This window comes from Ostrea edulis, chromosome 5 (genome assembly GCF_947568905.1).
Source record: "Ostrea edulis chromosome 5, xbOstEdul1.1, whole genome shotgun sequence".
NCBI classification, from domain to species: domain Eukaryota; kingdom Metazoa; phylum Mollusca; class Bivalvia; order Ostreida; family Ostreidae; genus Ostrea; species Ostrea edulis.
Genome location: NC_079168.1, coordinates 34,731,533 through 34,745,542, shown reverse-complemented (window position 1 = coordinate 34,745,542; position 14,010 = coordinate 34,731,533). Strand labels below are relative to the sequence as shown.

At 35.0% G+C, this 14,010-nt stretch overlaps 1 protein-coding gene across 2 annotated transcripts in view; it reads left to right on the top strand.

Annotated features, from left to right (window-relative positions):
- Window positions 1-14,010, top strand: part of LOC125652871 (conserved oligomeric Golgi complex subunit 1-like) — a 41,081-nt gene that overhangs the window by 26,384 nt on the left and 687 nt on the right. The window contains exons 17-27 of one of the 2 annotated variants that reach the window (XM_056165897.1): window positions 1,820-1,978; window positions 4,310-4,483; window positions 6,310-6,402; window positions 6,617-6,721; window positions 7,592-7,696; window positions 8,670-8,763; window positions 9,777-9,854; window positions 10,201-10,277; window positions 11,715-11,898; window positions 12,010-12,141; window positions 13,698-13,901. In XM_056165897.1, coding sequence (XP_056021872.1) covers window positions 1,820-1,978; window positions 4,310-4,483; window positions 6,310-6,402; window positions 6,617-6,721; window positions 7,592-7,696; window positions 8,670-8,763; window positions 9,777-9,854; window positions 10,201-10,277; window positions 11,715-11,898; window positions 12,010-12,141; window positions 13,698-13,901 — 1,405 coding nt within the window. Of the gene's footprint in view, window positions 1-1,819; window positions 1,979-4,309; window positions 4,484-6,309; window positions 6,403-6,616; window positions 6,722-7,591; window positions 7,697-8,669; window positions 8,764-9,776; window positions 9,855-10,200; window positions 10,278-11,581; window positions 11,899-12,009; window positions 12,142-13,697; window positions 13,902-14,010 lie in introns of those variants that run through there. The other variant, XM_048882315.2, reaches the window with a different exon arrangement.

Here is a 14,010-nt window from a genome sequence, read left to right as displayed (position 1 = left end):
ATCACACACTATAGAATAGTCATCTGTCTAAACAATCACACACACTATAGAATAGTCATCTGTCTAAACAATCACACAATATAGAATAGTCATCTGTCTAAACAATCACACACTATAGGATAGTCATCTATCTAAACAATCACACACTATAGAATAGTCATCTGTCTAAACAATCAGACACTATAGAATAGTCATCTGTCTAAACATTCAGACACTATAGAATAGTCATCTGTCTAAACAATCACACACTATAGAATAGTCATCTGTCTAAACAATCACACACTATAGAATAGTCATCTGTCTAAACATTCAGACACTATAGAATAGTCATCTGTCTAAACAATCACACACACTATAGAATAGTCATCTGTCTAAACAATCACACACTATAGAATAGTCATCTGTCTAAACAATTACACACTATAGAATAGTCATCTGTCTAAACAATTACACACTATAGAATAGTCATCTGTCTAAACAATCACACACTATAGGATAGTCATCTGTCTAAACAATCAGACACTATAGAATAGTCATCTGTCTAAACAATCACACACTATAGAATAGTCATCTGTCTAAACAATCACACACACTATAGAATAGTCATCTGTCTAAACAATCAGACACTATAGAATAGTCATCTGTCTAAACAATCAGACACTATAGAATAGTCATCTGTCTAAACATTCAGACACTATAGAATAGTCATCTGTCTAAACAATCACACACACTATAGAATAGTCATCTGTCTAAACATTCAGACACTATAGAATAGTCATCTGTCTAAACAATCAGACACTATAGAATAGTCATCTGTCTAAACAATCAGACACTATAGGATAGTCATCTGTCTAAACAATCACACAATATAGAATAGTCATCTGTCTAAACAATCACACACTATAGAATAGTCATCTGTCTAAACAATCACACACTATAGAATAGTCATCTGTCTAAACAATCACACACTATAGAATAGTCATCTGTCTAAACAATCAGACACTTCCTATAGGATATGCTTACCAAAGGTTCAGATCTGCTCTGCTCATATAAGAGTAGAAGATTTGAACCCTTGGTTAGCAAATCTTAGGTGGTACATTATGAACTTTAAGTGCCCACCATTTGTTTTGTTCCTAGGTTTGTTTAATTAACATGTAACGTCAATGATATTGATTTTCCCTTATCACAAATGTATTCTTTATAATACAGTGTGAAATTTTCGTATATATGAAATTATGAACTCCTTGGGCAGATTCCTTTATGATCATTTGTCTTAAGTTGTTTTGGGTCTTTTTTCTTCTTCATTTCTTCCTCTCTTTTCTTATATATTAAACAAGTGATCAGTTCCATGTATTTGTTTAAATTATAACCATAGAATGTTCAATGACTCCTTTCTTCATGTCCGATGTACTCAAGCATACATGTATGTCACTGTCTCAATTAATGTTAATTATATTTTTTTGGTTTTCTTTCCTAGGTATGTAATGCTCATTATGCCCTGTTTGAGCTCTGAATTAGAAATGAATCTATTCTATTGTATTCTATTCTTTATATTTTGAAGGAATTCTCTTCCAATGACAAGAGTTATTTGCCGTTCAGAATAGTTTGTATAGTAACTAACCGTCATGAGATATGGCAGTCAGTACAGCAATAGGAATTTAAAATCATATCATTTTTAATATGTAAATGTATAAGTCTAAATCATTTAAAAAGATTAGCTTGCCTGATTTTTTCAAGAGCAGTAAAAATTTTGGGTAGTTTTACCAGGCAGCTTAGAAATCTTAGAAGCATTTTACAAGAATTTAGAGTTTTGTTGTAGGAGTCTAGCAGACACTGACCTAGCTGGGTACATCTGGCGAGAGTCCCCTGGAGACATTCCTGCTAACATGTCCTGGACTAACGCCACCTCCAGATCCACCTCTGATAATCCTGGAGGACTTATTATGAAAGCCAAGGCATTCACCCCAGTTATACAGAGGTTAGTTACTGTGTAATACAGGGAAACAATGATCTCCATGTCCACGCAAATCAGGAAAATCTTTATGTCCACGCAAATCAGGAAAATCTTCATGTCCACGCAAATCAGGAAAATCTTCATGTCCACCGAAATTATGAAAACCTTCAGTCTGACTTTGACAAATTGTACCCATGTGAATCTTGAGGAGATTTTAAAAAAAGAATTTTCCTTGTATGATATTCCTGATTGAAATTTAAAACCCCTATTATATCCAGGCCCTGGGATTCATAGGTTGACAAATTTTTGATTTGAAATACAAAATGCTTGCACATTGTATATCAGTTTGAAGAACTGTAGATGTTTGATTTTTGTGTTGTTGGTTTTTTGGGTTGTTTTTTTTTTTATTTTATATTTATTTATATTTTTATTTTTTGGGGTATATATTCAAATGCAAAAATTTGGCCTTATCCTGGCCCCCAAGTTTGTGGTTTGAAAAAAAACATGGATCTTCATTATGTAAAGATACTTTCAATAGAATTTGAGATTTTCTGATTCAGTGGTATTTGAGAAGATATTTTAAATGCTCCACCATATTTTCACCGTTTCCTTATGATCTTGTCTTGGAAGGAGATATTGCCCTCTGTGAAAAAAAAATTGAATTACACAAAAGGATACTTTGTGCTGTGTTTGGTTTTAAATTCCTTTTATGGTTTGGAGTTGACTTATGTTTGAGTGTTAATACTCCATTGTGTGACAGGCAGCTAAAAGTCCTTATAAGGATTATTTACAGACATCTCGCGATGGTGTACATGACGTTCTGGAAGCTGTCTAGTAGTATGTGTAGGGCGAACAGCTAAAAACCCATATAAGGATTATTTACACACAGCAGTGGTGTGCACGACGTTCCGGAAGCTGTCAAGTGGTACAAACTGGAGATCCACATACCTATGGTGGCTGATGATATGGCCACATAAAAACTTTGCATGCTCATGACATTTGGAGATGGAAGGTGTAGATATTCATTACCACTCTCCATGAGTGTTAATTAATGTGTCAAGTGTATTAAACTTTTATTACGTCACCTGAGGCAGTCAGTGACCTATTGCTATTGATCTGCAGATCATCTGTCATCAATCTAATTTTAATTAGATTGATCTGTCATCCATTGTTGGATAACTATCATTCTAATTCTTTTCAAATTTGATATGAAGCATCTTGTGGATAAGGGGGACATGAGTTGTGAATTCCAGCCTGAGGATTCCTGCAACCCTAGAGGCCTTAGGAACAGAGCCAAAATTTGACCAATTTTCAAAAATGTTCTTTTGTATAACTTCACATCTGTAAGAAAAACTAAATGCATAGTCATGTAGAGTAGGAAGGCCTCTACTTCATGATACCCAGGGTAGAGGTTCTGACTCCAGGGTGGGGCCAAAGTTGGCATATTGTGTTTATGTGTAAAGCATTTAAATAAAATCATCTTTAATTCTATTGATACTTTTAAACTAATTAGATCCCAGGAATAGGGGTTTTAGTGCCAGGATGGTCAAAATTTTCATAAATAATTATTGTTTTCATCATCTGAAAGACTTCTTTAATTTTGCTGAAACTGTAGAAAAACTAAAATGCATATTTAGGAAAAGCAGAAAAGTGTGCGAATGCAGAATGCAGCTTGTGAAAGATGAGTGAATAGTGAGGAAACTCTGAGTATGGACGGAGTTCAAGTGAACACAAGATGAACAATTTATTTGGAATATCTTGAGTGTTTACTCATATTGTACTTATTCCTAAATCAGGTAATGAAAAAAATAGATAAACTTGATGAATTTTATTATGCCGACATCACCAAACTAGATTAAAATCTAATATCGCATTTTGATGTGAACACTCTGAAAGGAAAAATAGATAAAGCAATGTTGTGAGAAAGATGATGCATCTGTACATGTTTTATGTATCTTACAAGGTATATGTTTAATTAAATGCGTTTGAATATTTCTTGCTTGAACGACAAAGCTATCATACCATTAATCAAACAATTAATGATAAGGAAAAAATGTAGAGTTCAAGAAGTTGTTTTGCATGATTCCTAGCTAATTGCATCAAATGCCAACGTGTGATGCGCAGTCATTCCCTGTTAATTTATGTAACATTTATACATACAGATGAACTATATTGATAAATATTATTTCAAAACCTACTCCTGTTTAATTTAAAATACCTTTTATATAACATAATTGCGACAATAGCAAAAATAAAACCCAAGCGAATATTTCCCCCTTTTCAGTATACAGTGTTTTCATTAGATTACATTTTACAGTATTGAGTTGCTTCACTGAGAAACCTATTTGCTTACAGTTTGTGTAAAACTTACGATGAGAAACTACAAGGCATGCTTCAGGATTCTCTGAGTTATCTTTCCCTGTCAGCATCAGAGGAGGGATCAGAAATGTCACAGCCGTTTGATCGCCTCTCAGACACGGATGCACTGTGTGAACACATTCAGACAACCTGTACAACTTGTTTAGAAGAGTAAGTGCTGACACAAGTCACTGAAGTCAATATACTCAACCTTCAAATCAGCATCCAGGGGTCAATTTTAAAGAGTTGCTATTTTACGCTGGTGTCTCTGTTATATGCTGCCCACTTGTGATTGCCATGTCTATCCATAGAACTGAAATAAGATGACAGAAACATTTCATAGCTTATTAGAATTATGTTAATTATGTTAACATAATCGAGACAATAGCTTATTATTATCATTAAAATGGCTAAGAAATATCATGTACAGGTATTGGAGAGAGTGATGGCAAAGAGCATAATATTGCTGATGTTTTATTTTTAAGTCACCTGAGTCACTCAGGTGACCTATTGCTATCTGCTTTTGTCCATTGTCGTGAGTTGTATGTTTATTGCATCAGTCAATTTTTGAATTTTTTCAGCTTCTTCTCTGGAACTTCTCTTCTCTGCATTGGCTGAACCAATTTCAACTAATTTTTATCAGATAACGTCTATGGGTCAAGGGGAACAAAAATTGTTAATTTTATGGACCCTGCAACTCAGGTGCCTAAGGGGTGTGGCCAAACGATCAAAATTAATGCAATCTTCAAAAATCTTCTTTTTTACTCCTGGACATCAAGCAGTTAAACTGTTAGCATGATTTTGGTAAGCATTGAGCCCTTTATCAAAACTATGATGTTCTGTTCATGACCTCTGGGTGCAGGGTTCATGCTCCAGGGTAGGGCTAAATTGGTCATGTATTGAAACTGCATTATATCGTAGAAAATCTGCTTTAATTCTGGACACCAAACACTCAATCTGTTGGCATGGTTATAGCCATGAGTCTTATATATGAACTGTAAAGTTCATGAACCCTGGGTTTATGGTTCATGCCCTAGGTTGATATAAGTTGGTCAAATATTGAAAATGCATTATATCTTAGAAAAAACTTCTTTACTTCTGAATAGTAAACTGAAACTGTTTTTATTTGATTTAACGCCTAATTTTACACAATGTATTCAATGGCGTTGTACATGTATCATATAAAAAGCTTTAAAAGAATAAACAATACATCATATACATAAAAACACACTCTACATATACTAAACTAAAAACATGTACATTAAAACTGTCTAAACAAATCTGAATAGTAAGCAAAATGTTTGCATGATTATGAGCATTGAGCCCACTACCGTTATTGCGAAATTCATGATATCCTGGGTTCAGGCCCTAAGGTGGGGCTAAGTTGGTCTTATAATGAAAATGCATTATATCATAGAAAATCTTTTCTTTTGGGCATCAAGAAGGCAAAATGTTAACATGATTATAATGAGCATTGAGCCCTCCAGCAAAATTGTGAAATTCATGACCCCAGGGTTCAGGAACAAGGGTGGGGCTAGATTGGTCCTATTCAATACCCTTGGGTTCAGGTATCAGGGTGGGGTTTAATTGGTGATTTGTTGAAAATGCAATATATGTTAGAAAATCTTTTCTCCTGGACCTGAAGGAGGCAAACTGTTTGCATGATTATAATGAGCAATGAGGTCCTCTTTAAAAACTGAAAATGCAATTTGCTGTGATGTAATGAAATTTGCTCACATATAACAGATTGCAAAATTATCAAATATGTATTCAGACCAATATAGCTGTCATCTATAGTACAAAGTATAAAAATAAAGTAATATAAAAATCACACATGTAATGCAATGATTTTTAAAGACCAAATGTGCATACTCCGATTACCGTTAAGGCACATGGACTTAATTGTCTGTTTTATTTTATTTCAAATATTCGATCTCTCATTGAGACTTGTCCAGTTGGAAGAGCCATACGTAATAATGTCTTGTATTCTGTTGAAGGTTACTTAAATGCCTAATGGAACATTTAGAGTTATGGGAGAAATCTTTGCAAGAAATAGCAGATGATGGCATTAATCAGCTGACACAGGACAAGTAAGCTAAGAATATATTACATCACTCATTGCCATACAGCGTCAGTATCAGATTGGCTAACTGGAAACATCCATTGTTCATTTACGAAAAAGAAAAAAAATACTGAGTACCTGTATATATTGAGAAAAATATCAGAGAACCCTTAGATAGCATACTGAGAAAATTCCACTGTAAGTTCATTCCTTAATGTGTCGTTTCCGTTTTAACATTGTAGAGTGCTTTTAGTTGGGAGACTGTGTACTGCTATTGGGGATATGGTACCAACCTTACAGCAGTGCATTATGGGTAAATCAGCAATACTTGGAACAGACAGTGGCAGGTAAAGACTTTAAAATCAATTTTCTTGACAGATTCCATTAAATACTTGTGCTGGAAAGTTCCCAAGTCTATATCTGTGTAGTTCTGGTATTTCTTTTTCTGAAATCAACCCGAAAAATGGTTATGTATGATAGTAACATGTTTTCCTTAACTTGAAAAACTAGTTTATATCTTAAACCAAATCTTGCCACCTAGTTAGTGAATCATTTAAGAAATAATGACTGCATAGGAGAAATTTGTAGTTTATATTTAAATGATTTGTTTGTGTTTCAATTGTCTCTTCAGTACTTAGGTGTACAACTCTGCAATGAGTCATCTCTATCTATTAAGATCATCATCCTCGATTTCAAGTTTTAAACTTCATGTGTGAAAATTTATTGTACACAGACAATGTGCCTCTTCGATAATTAGTCGCTTTTTATTATTATATACTCAGTATTATATTGTGTTCAGTCATTGTACATTGATTTGCAATCTGAAAAAATAGCGCTATGCACTAATAGAGTAACCCCTTTAGATAATTATTAAAGAAGTGAGGGTTCTTTTTCAAACTCAAAATCTTTTTAAAAATCTTCTTCTCCAAAAAGCAAGACCATGTTAGTCATATTGATATTGAAGCATACCCATGTTGTAAGGATTCAAAATTGATAAAATCATAACCCCATAGGGCCAGGTTGGGGTCATAATATTGGGTCAAACTTCGTCATGGGATTAAAGAGGGTAAAAACCTTCTGAAGTACATTAGGGCTAAGGTGATTCGTGTGAGCATTGTGGCCCATGGACCTCTTGTGATGTCAAGGAGTTCATTGAAAATTATAACACAGGCAGGCCATGTTAGAATGTGTAATGATTCATTTCATTTGTATGACAGGGGACATAAGAAGCAGTCTACTCAAAGTAGCAGCAAAACTTCTGAGAATAATGCATGGGCCGGCACAAAAGGAATGCTGTGTAGCTGCCATAAGGAAGCATACAGGTTACAAGGCTATTCAGTGCCATTTGTTTGCAATATTTGTATAATATCTATTGCATTTTTTAGTGGAATGCCAATTTTGGCTGAAGGTTTCTAATTGTTTTATATCTTTGTGAAAGATTTTAAGGACTTACAATCATAGAAATCATAGGCATACCTTTAGGCCTTTATCTTGATTTTGCCAAATTTTACACCTGCCTAAGAAGTGAAGAAAACCAATGATTCGATTTTCACATTTTTTGTAATATTGAAAGTGTCCCAATACTCTGTGAAGTTTCTGTCAGAAAATTATAATTGTTTCATTGCAATTAGGGAATTGTTTGGACAGATTGTTTTTGGCGAAAATTGTAATGTGATGCTGTTTTAATGATGAAGGTACAAGCATGAGCTATGTAAAGAATGTCAAGGTTACTATTAGTTTTAGATATCTTCATTTGTCATGCAATAGAGAGAAAAAATTATTGAAAACATTTCTATAAGTTAAAAATAAGCCAGTAAAATAATGAGAAAAATAGACTACAAAATGTTATGCATAAGAATATCGCCTGTTTAGAATTGATAAAGCAATATCATTGAAAACCTGATATGGATTGAAGAATCTCCATGCAAGGTTGATATTCATGTACAGCAGTGTGTAATATCTGTAAAATTTACACTTTATCATCATTGTCGTGTCTGGATACCATTTCCTGAAGACTAGAAAAATGTCATGATATTCATATGTGAAAAGAGAATATTTAGCTTTTGCATAGAAATATGTAATGTAAAATTTTTATTCAGAAGTTTGAATGCTCAAGCAATATTTTGCCAGCAGTGTTGTTGATTGTGCAATTGATGATGCAGTTGAGCGTTGACACACTTTAAGTCATATATTTCTGAACAATATTGTAAAACCATAAATTCTATACAATAATTCACATCATTTACAAAGCAAATGTATTCACTAATGAGGGCTGCATGGGTTTGTTTCATTCAGAATTTGGCTGGACCATTTAACACAGACAGTAGTGTCCAGATTTCGGAATGCAGTTTGTTCGCGGGAACACAGGGATGCTCTTATCCACTGCACAGTAAGTCTAAAGGACTGTAAATAAATAAATGTTTATTCGGTATGTACATACATACATACATAAATACCAAGGATAACCCATGAAAGCTCGAAAGCTTATTTCCAATGGGGTCCTTTCATGCACAGATGTTTGCGCTAGGGGGTCATTTATGTGGGAGGAAACCCACATGTCCGAGCCTGCGACTGCCATACCCTCTCACATACAACCACTGCCGATCAAGGGGATCGAACTCGGGTCGCAGCGGTGAGGAGCAAGAGCGTAGCGCTACCTGGACTTATGTGATAAAAGCCTTTTTGTGCCCCCCTAAAACTCTAAATGTTAAAGCTTTAAAGAAAGACTAAATCTCCTTTTATGTCACAAAAGAGGTCATGTCCGATGAAGGTTCACATGATTTGTCTCTGATATTTACAATTATTTGGAGTTCACAGCTTCAAAAGTGAAGCAATTTCTGTACTTGATGTGCCCCAGAAGAAATACTGCATGAAAAAATACTGTTTTATGTTAAAATACCAAAAATGGCAGCAAAAACGTGATGTTTATGACTTTACAATTCCAATTTTATGTCATTTGTATCAAATTGAGAATAACAAGTGAGTTGCATCAGGATTCTTACACAAACTTAATTCTCAAAGAAAAGGACGAAAGTCAATTTTGGTGGGCAGAATATAGCCCTCATCATAGTATACTATAAAGCAACTTTTATTCGCGTGCGAGAAATTTTCATGAGGTTCTTGAGAACCTCTTCATTGTGAATAACATATTCATGATCAAGAGGTTCTCACTAACCTGGTGAATATTTCTCATCACGAACCAGTTCTTTCATGTTTTGTGCACGTTTAAGATTATCTTGGTCACGAAAATTAGTCATTGTGAACAGTTCTTCACTGGTAAATCGCGAAATAAAGTTGACACGAATTAAAGTCGGTTTACAGTAGTCCTTTGCAGGAAATTTCTCAATTTTGTATTGTATTCATATGTTAACCATGACTATCAATTGTCATTCACTGTTTTAGAGATGGGATGAAGTCAACATTGAGGAAGAAACGGAAGATGGGAAAAAGATCACCTCCAAAATCAAGGTTCCCATGCAGGTAAATCACTTTATTTTAACCTAAAACATTGTCATCTGACTGTAAATATAACTTGTATAATTCATTAAAAACAGCTTGTTATTGCAATGAGATGATGAATTTGTGTGATTGTATTACATGTATTTAGACCTCCTGCTGTGTTTTAAGATCTGCCCAGTCTGTGTTGGTTGGTTATTGTGTGGTTTTACTATTTATGGCTCCTTGTTTGTTTAATATCAACCATGCAATCTCTGTCAGTTTGTTGATGATTTGTGTAAAAATAAATTATTAGGCCTCCTGGTATGTCCAAGATGTGCTGTACAGTCTGCGTCAGTTTGTTAGTGATTTGAGTTATTTTTTTATTTAGGCCTCCTGGTATGTCCAAGATCTGCTGTACAGTCTGTGTCGGGAAATTAATAGAGTAGGAGGCCATGCAGTACAGAGGTAGGCGTTCAATCAAACTATGACAAAAGCAAGCACATTTATATTGACATTTTAAAGTTGTATAGAGGCTGTAAACCACCACAACATTTGGCAGGTCTTATTTGGTAAGAATTAAATGCTGTTAACAGGATAATGTCAATGAATACCCAGTTAAAACTAATGCCTGGTTAAGTGGATAATGCTTAATTCTGAACTGTACTTGGTTACTTGGGAGGGGTGGGAGTGTATGTTCTATTTCATTTTCGTATCTATGGCAGACTTTCAAATGAAAAACCTGTGGTGTGTTGTTCCTCCTCTATTGTAGTGCTATTTGTCTTTCTGTCTCCAGCAGTTGACAAATCTATTGTGTGTTTAAAACAATGTTTTCTAGGCAGAATGCCACAAGCCAAACTGAAAAATATCATACAAAATTTCTTACTCATTTAAGACTAATTTGATTTTATTGTCCATGGACAACATGCCTTTGATGTCATCCTCTAAAGTTTGGAAATTATGATAATTTTAAAGAAAGTGATATTAAGTAAATCATGTTGTAACACCACAAAGTGAATGGCAATGGTTATGGTTATATGTGATTTAGTATACAGCACCGTTTTCAATGCTAATATGGCTAGAGTTGTATGTATATTTGCCAGAATTGCCCATGCCTCTCAGTATGACTATATATTCTTTAAAATTCAAATCCAAGACTTGGGATTGACAACGATACTAGTTTCTAGATATATCTAAATGAATGTACCAGTTCCTTACAACAGTAGTAGCTGATGCCGATATTACATTAAAACAAATCTGAATATCAAGATGATGTAGTTCTGATCAAGTATCGGCGTATTCAGTCAGAAAATGACCAAGTAGCCAGTTACTTCATGTTATTCAATTTGACACTCCTAGTTATTTAATTAAAATTAAATTAAAACATGAAATACTATAAAAGTGGTTATTTACGTGTGGGGAAGTTCACACTTATTACGCGGTCACGTAATAAGCACGTAAATTTCCCCTACGTGTATAGGTATAGATATTTGATATAATATATATTTTATTCAGATACCGCTTATTTTTCACCAACGCGTAATGTTGGACATAGAGGACTGCATACTTATTCCCCCAGCGTACTTAACCCCCAGCGTACTTAACCCCCAGCGTAAATAACCCCCAGCATAAATAACCACCAGCGTAAATAACCACTTTTACAGTGCTACTGGATGCTGCTGTCTAATTGGAGAAGATCTCTCGACAGAGTTAAGAAACTATTTTGCAATGATAGCTGCAATAACAAAGCCCAGTATATCCTTTTCTTGCAGGGGAACTTTACAACAACTTGTCTTCAAGGTGTCTGATGAAATAATGAAATGCTTTGAAGAGGTTATTTCTAAAAGTAAAAAGAATGACAAGGATAGCTGCAATAACAAAGCCCAGTATATCCTTTTCTTGCAGGGGAACTTTACAACAACTTGTCTTCAAGGTGTCTGATGAAATAATGAAATGCTTTGAAGAGGTTATTTCTAAAAGTAAAAAGAATGACAAGGATCACCTCCCATTGACACAACAGAGGGCGCTGCAGCTCATATTTGATGTGAAATTCATTTTGCAAACCATCCCTAGAAAAGATGACACTGCAGTAAGTCCTTGTAAATCAAGAAGAAATTTCAAGAGAATAAAGACTGTGCCAATGGAAGGATGCCATGTTCAGTGGTCTGCATGCTTTATCTCATTCTGTGTTCATTTGTAGGAAAGTAAATCCTATCAGAAATCAGCAGCCAGAATTATTGAGTCACTGGAAGAGAAGGTTGACCCCTTTGACCTTGATGTTTTCTCTCCCTACATGATGTCACACCTTATGAAGCAGGGACAGAGATCAACAGTAAGAAAGCAAAGTCATTTTCCTGTTTGTGTGACAGAACAGTTAAGTGTATTTATTGATTTCATAAAGGTATGATGTAAGAGATATATGTTCCAATATGAACATCTACATGTACAGCGGAAGGATGCACAAAATCATATTTGTCAGTCTGACTTATGATATTATAATACATTATGTGAAAGTACACACATCAGAGGGATAGAAAATCGGCCCGAGTTTTACAGTTATAACTAGTAGGTGACTTTATTGTACAATACATTTCCACCATCAGTTCTTGTTTTGTGTTCCTTTGTATGTTTGAGAATTGGCATGGTTGCAGGTTTCGTAGTGTTTTTCTCTAGGTTTGTTTAAAGTACCCCTTTTAATACCTGTAGAGTTTAAAGTTAGTACAAAAACAACACCGAAAAAATGTGCTCATAATATGCAATATCATTGTTATCATAATGTTTTGTAAACTACATCCAGTGAACACATTCAGATTTTATTTTGCACAATATACATATAATTATACTTTTCAACTTCATTATATGCATATAATAGTGCTGTAGATAGCAGTTATTCTCTGTTGCTATATAGAATTGTATTTGTAGGTTCTGTAGGACTGTTCAGTATGATTGTATCTCTAGGTTCTGTACTCTCTGGATTGACTAGGACTGTTCCGTATGATTGTATTTGTAGGTTCTGTAGGACTGTTCCGTATGATTGTATTTGTAGGTTCTGTAGGACTGTTCAGTATGATTGTATTTGTAGGTTCTGTACTCTCTGGATTGACTAGGACTGTTCAGTGTGATGATTGTATTTGTAGGTTCTGTACTCTCTGGATTGACTAGGACTGTTCAGTATGATTGTATTTGTAGGTTCTGTACTCTCTGGATTGACTAGGACTGTTCAGTATATGATGATTGTATTTGTAGGTTCTATACTCTCTGGATTGACTAGGACTGTTCAGTATGATTGTATTTGTAGGTTCTATACTCTCTGGATTGACTAGGACTGTTCAGTGTGATGATTGTATTTGTAGGTTCTATACTCTCTGGATTAACTAGGACTGTTCAGTATGATTGTATTTGTAGGTTCTATACTCTCTGGATTGACTAGGACTGTTCAGTATGATGATTGTATTTGTAGGTTCTGTACTCCCTGGATTGACAAGTACTGTTCAGTATGATGATTGTATTTGTAGGTTCTATACTCTCTGGATTGACTAGGACTGTTCAGTATGATGATTGTATTTGTAGGTTCTGTACTCCCTGGATTGACAAGGACTGTTCAGTATGATTGTATTTGTAGGTTCTATACTCTCTGGATTGACAAGGACTGTTCAGTATGATTGTATTTGTAGGTTCTGTAATCTCTGGATTGACTAGGACTGTTCAGTATGATGATTGTATTTGTAGGTTCTGTACTCCCTGGATTGACTAGGACTGTTCCGTATGATTGTATCTATAGGTTCTGTACTCCCTGGATTGACTAGGACTGTTCAGTATGATGATTGTATTTGTAGGTTCTGTACTCCCTGGATTGACTAGGACTGTCCAGTATGATTGTATTTGTAGGTTCTGTACGGCTCCTTGACCTCCCTGGATCGGCTAGGACTGTTCAGTATTGGAAGGCCAGGGCAGTCAGGGCAGAATGAACAACACAACGTTCTACCTCTCACTTCCTGTCCGGGCCGATTCGCTCTCCTTCCAATCAGTACCCAGCCAATCAGATCGTCCATACAGGCTCCTGCGATGCAGCAGTCTTTGTATAAACCCAAGGTAAGGTCAAGCTTCATACAATATAGATGTTAAAGCAGCTCTTCTCAAATACTAAAACTTATTAGCTTACATTACAAAACCAAGATACCCTTCATCCATCACTACAGAA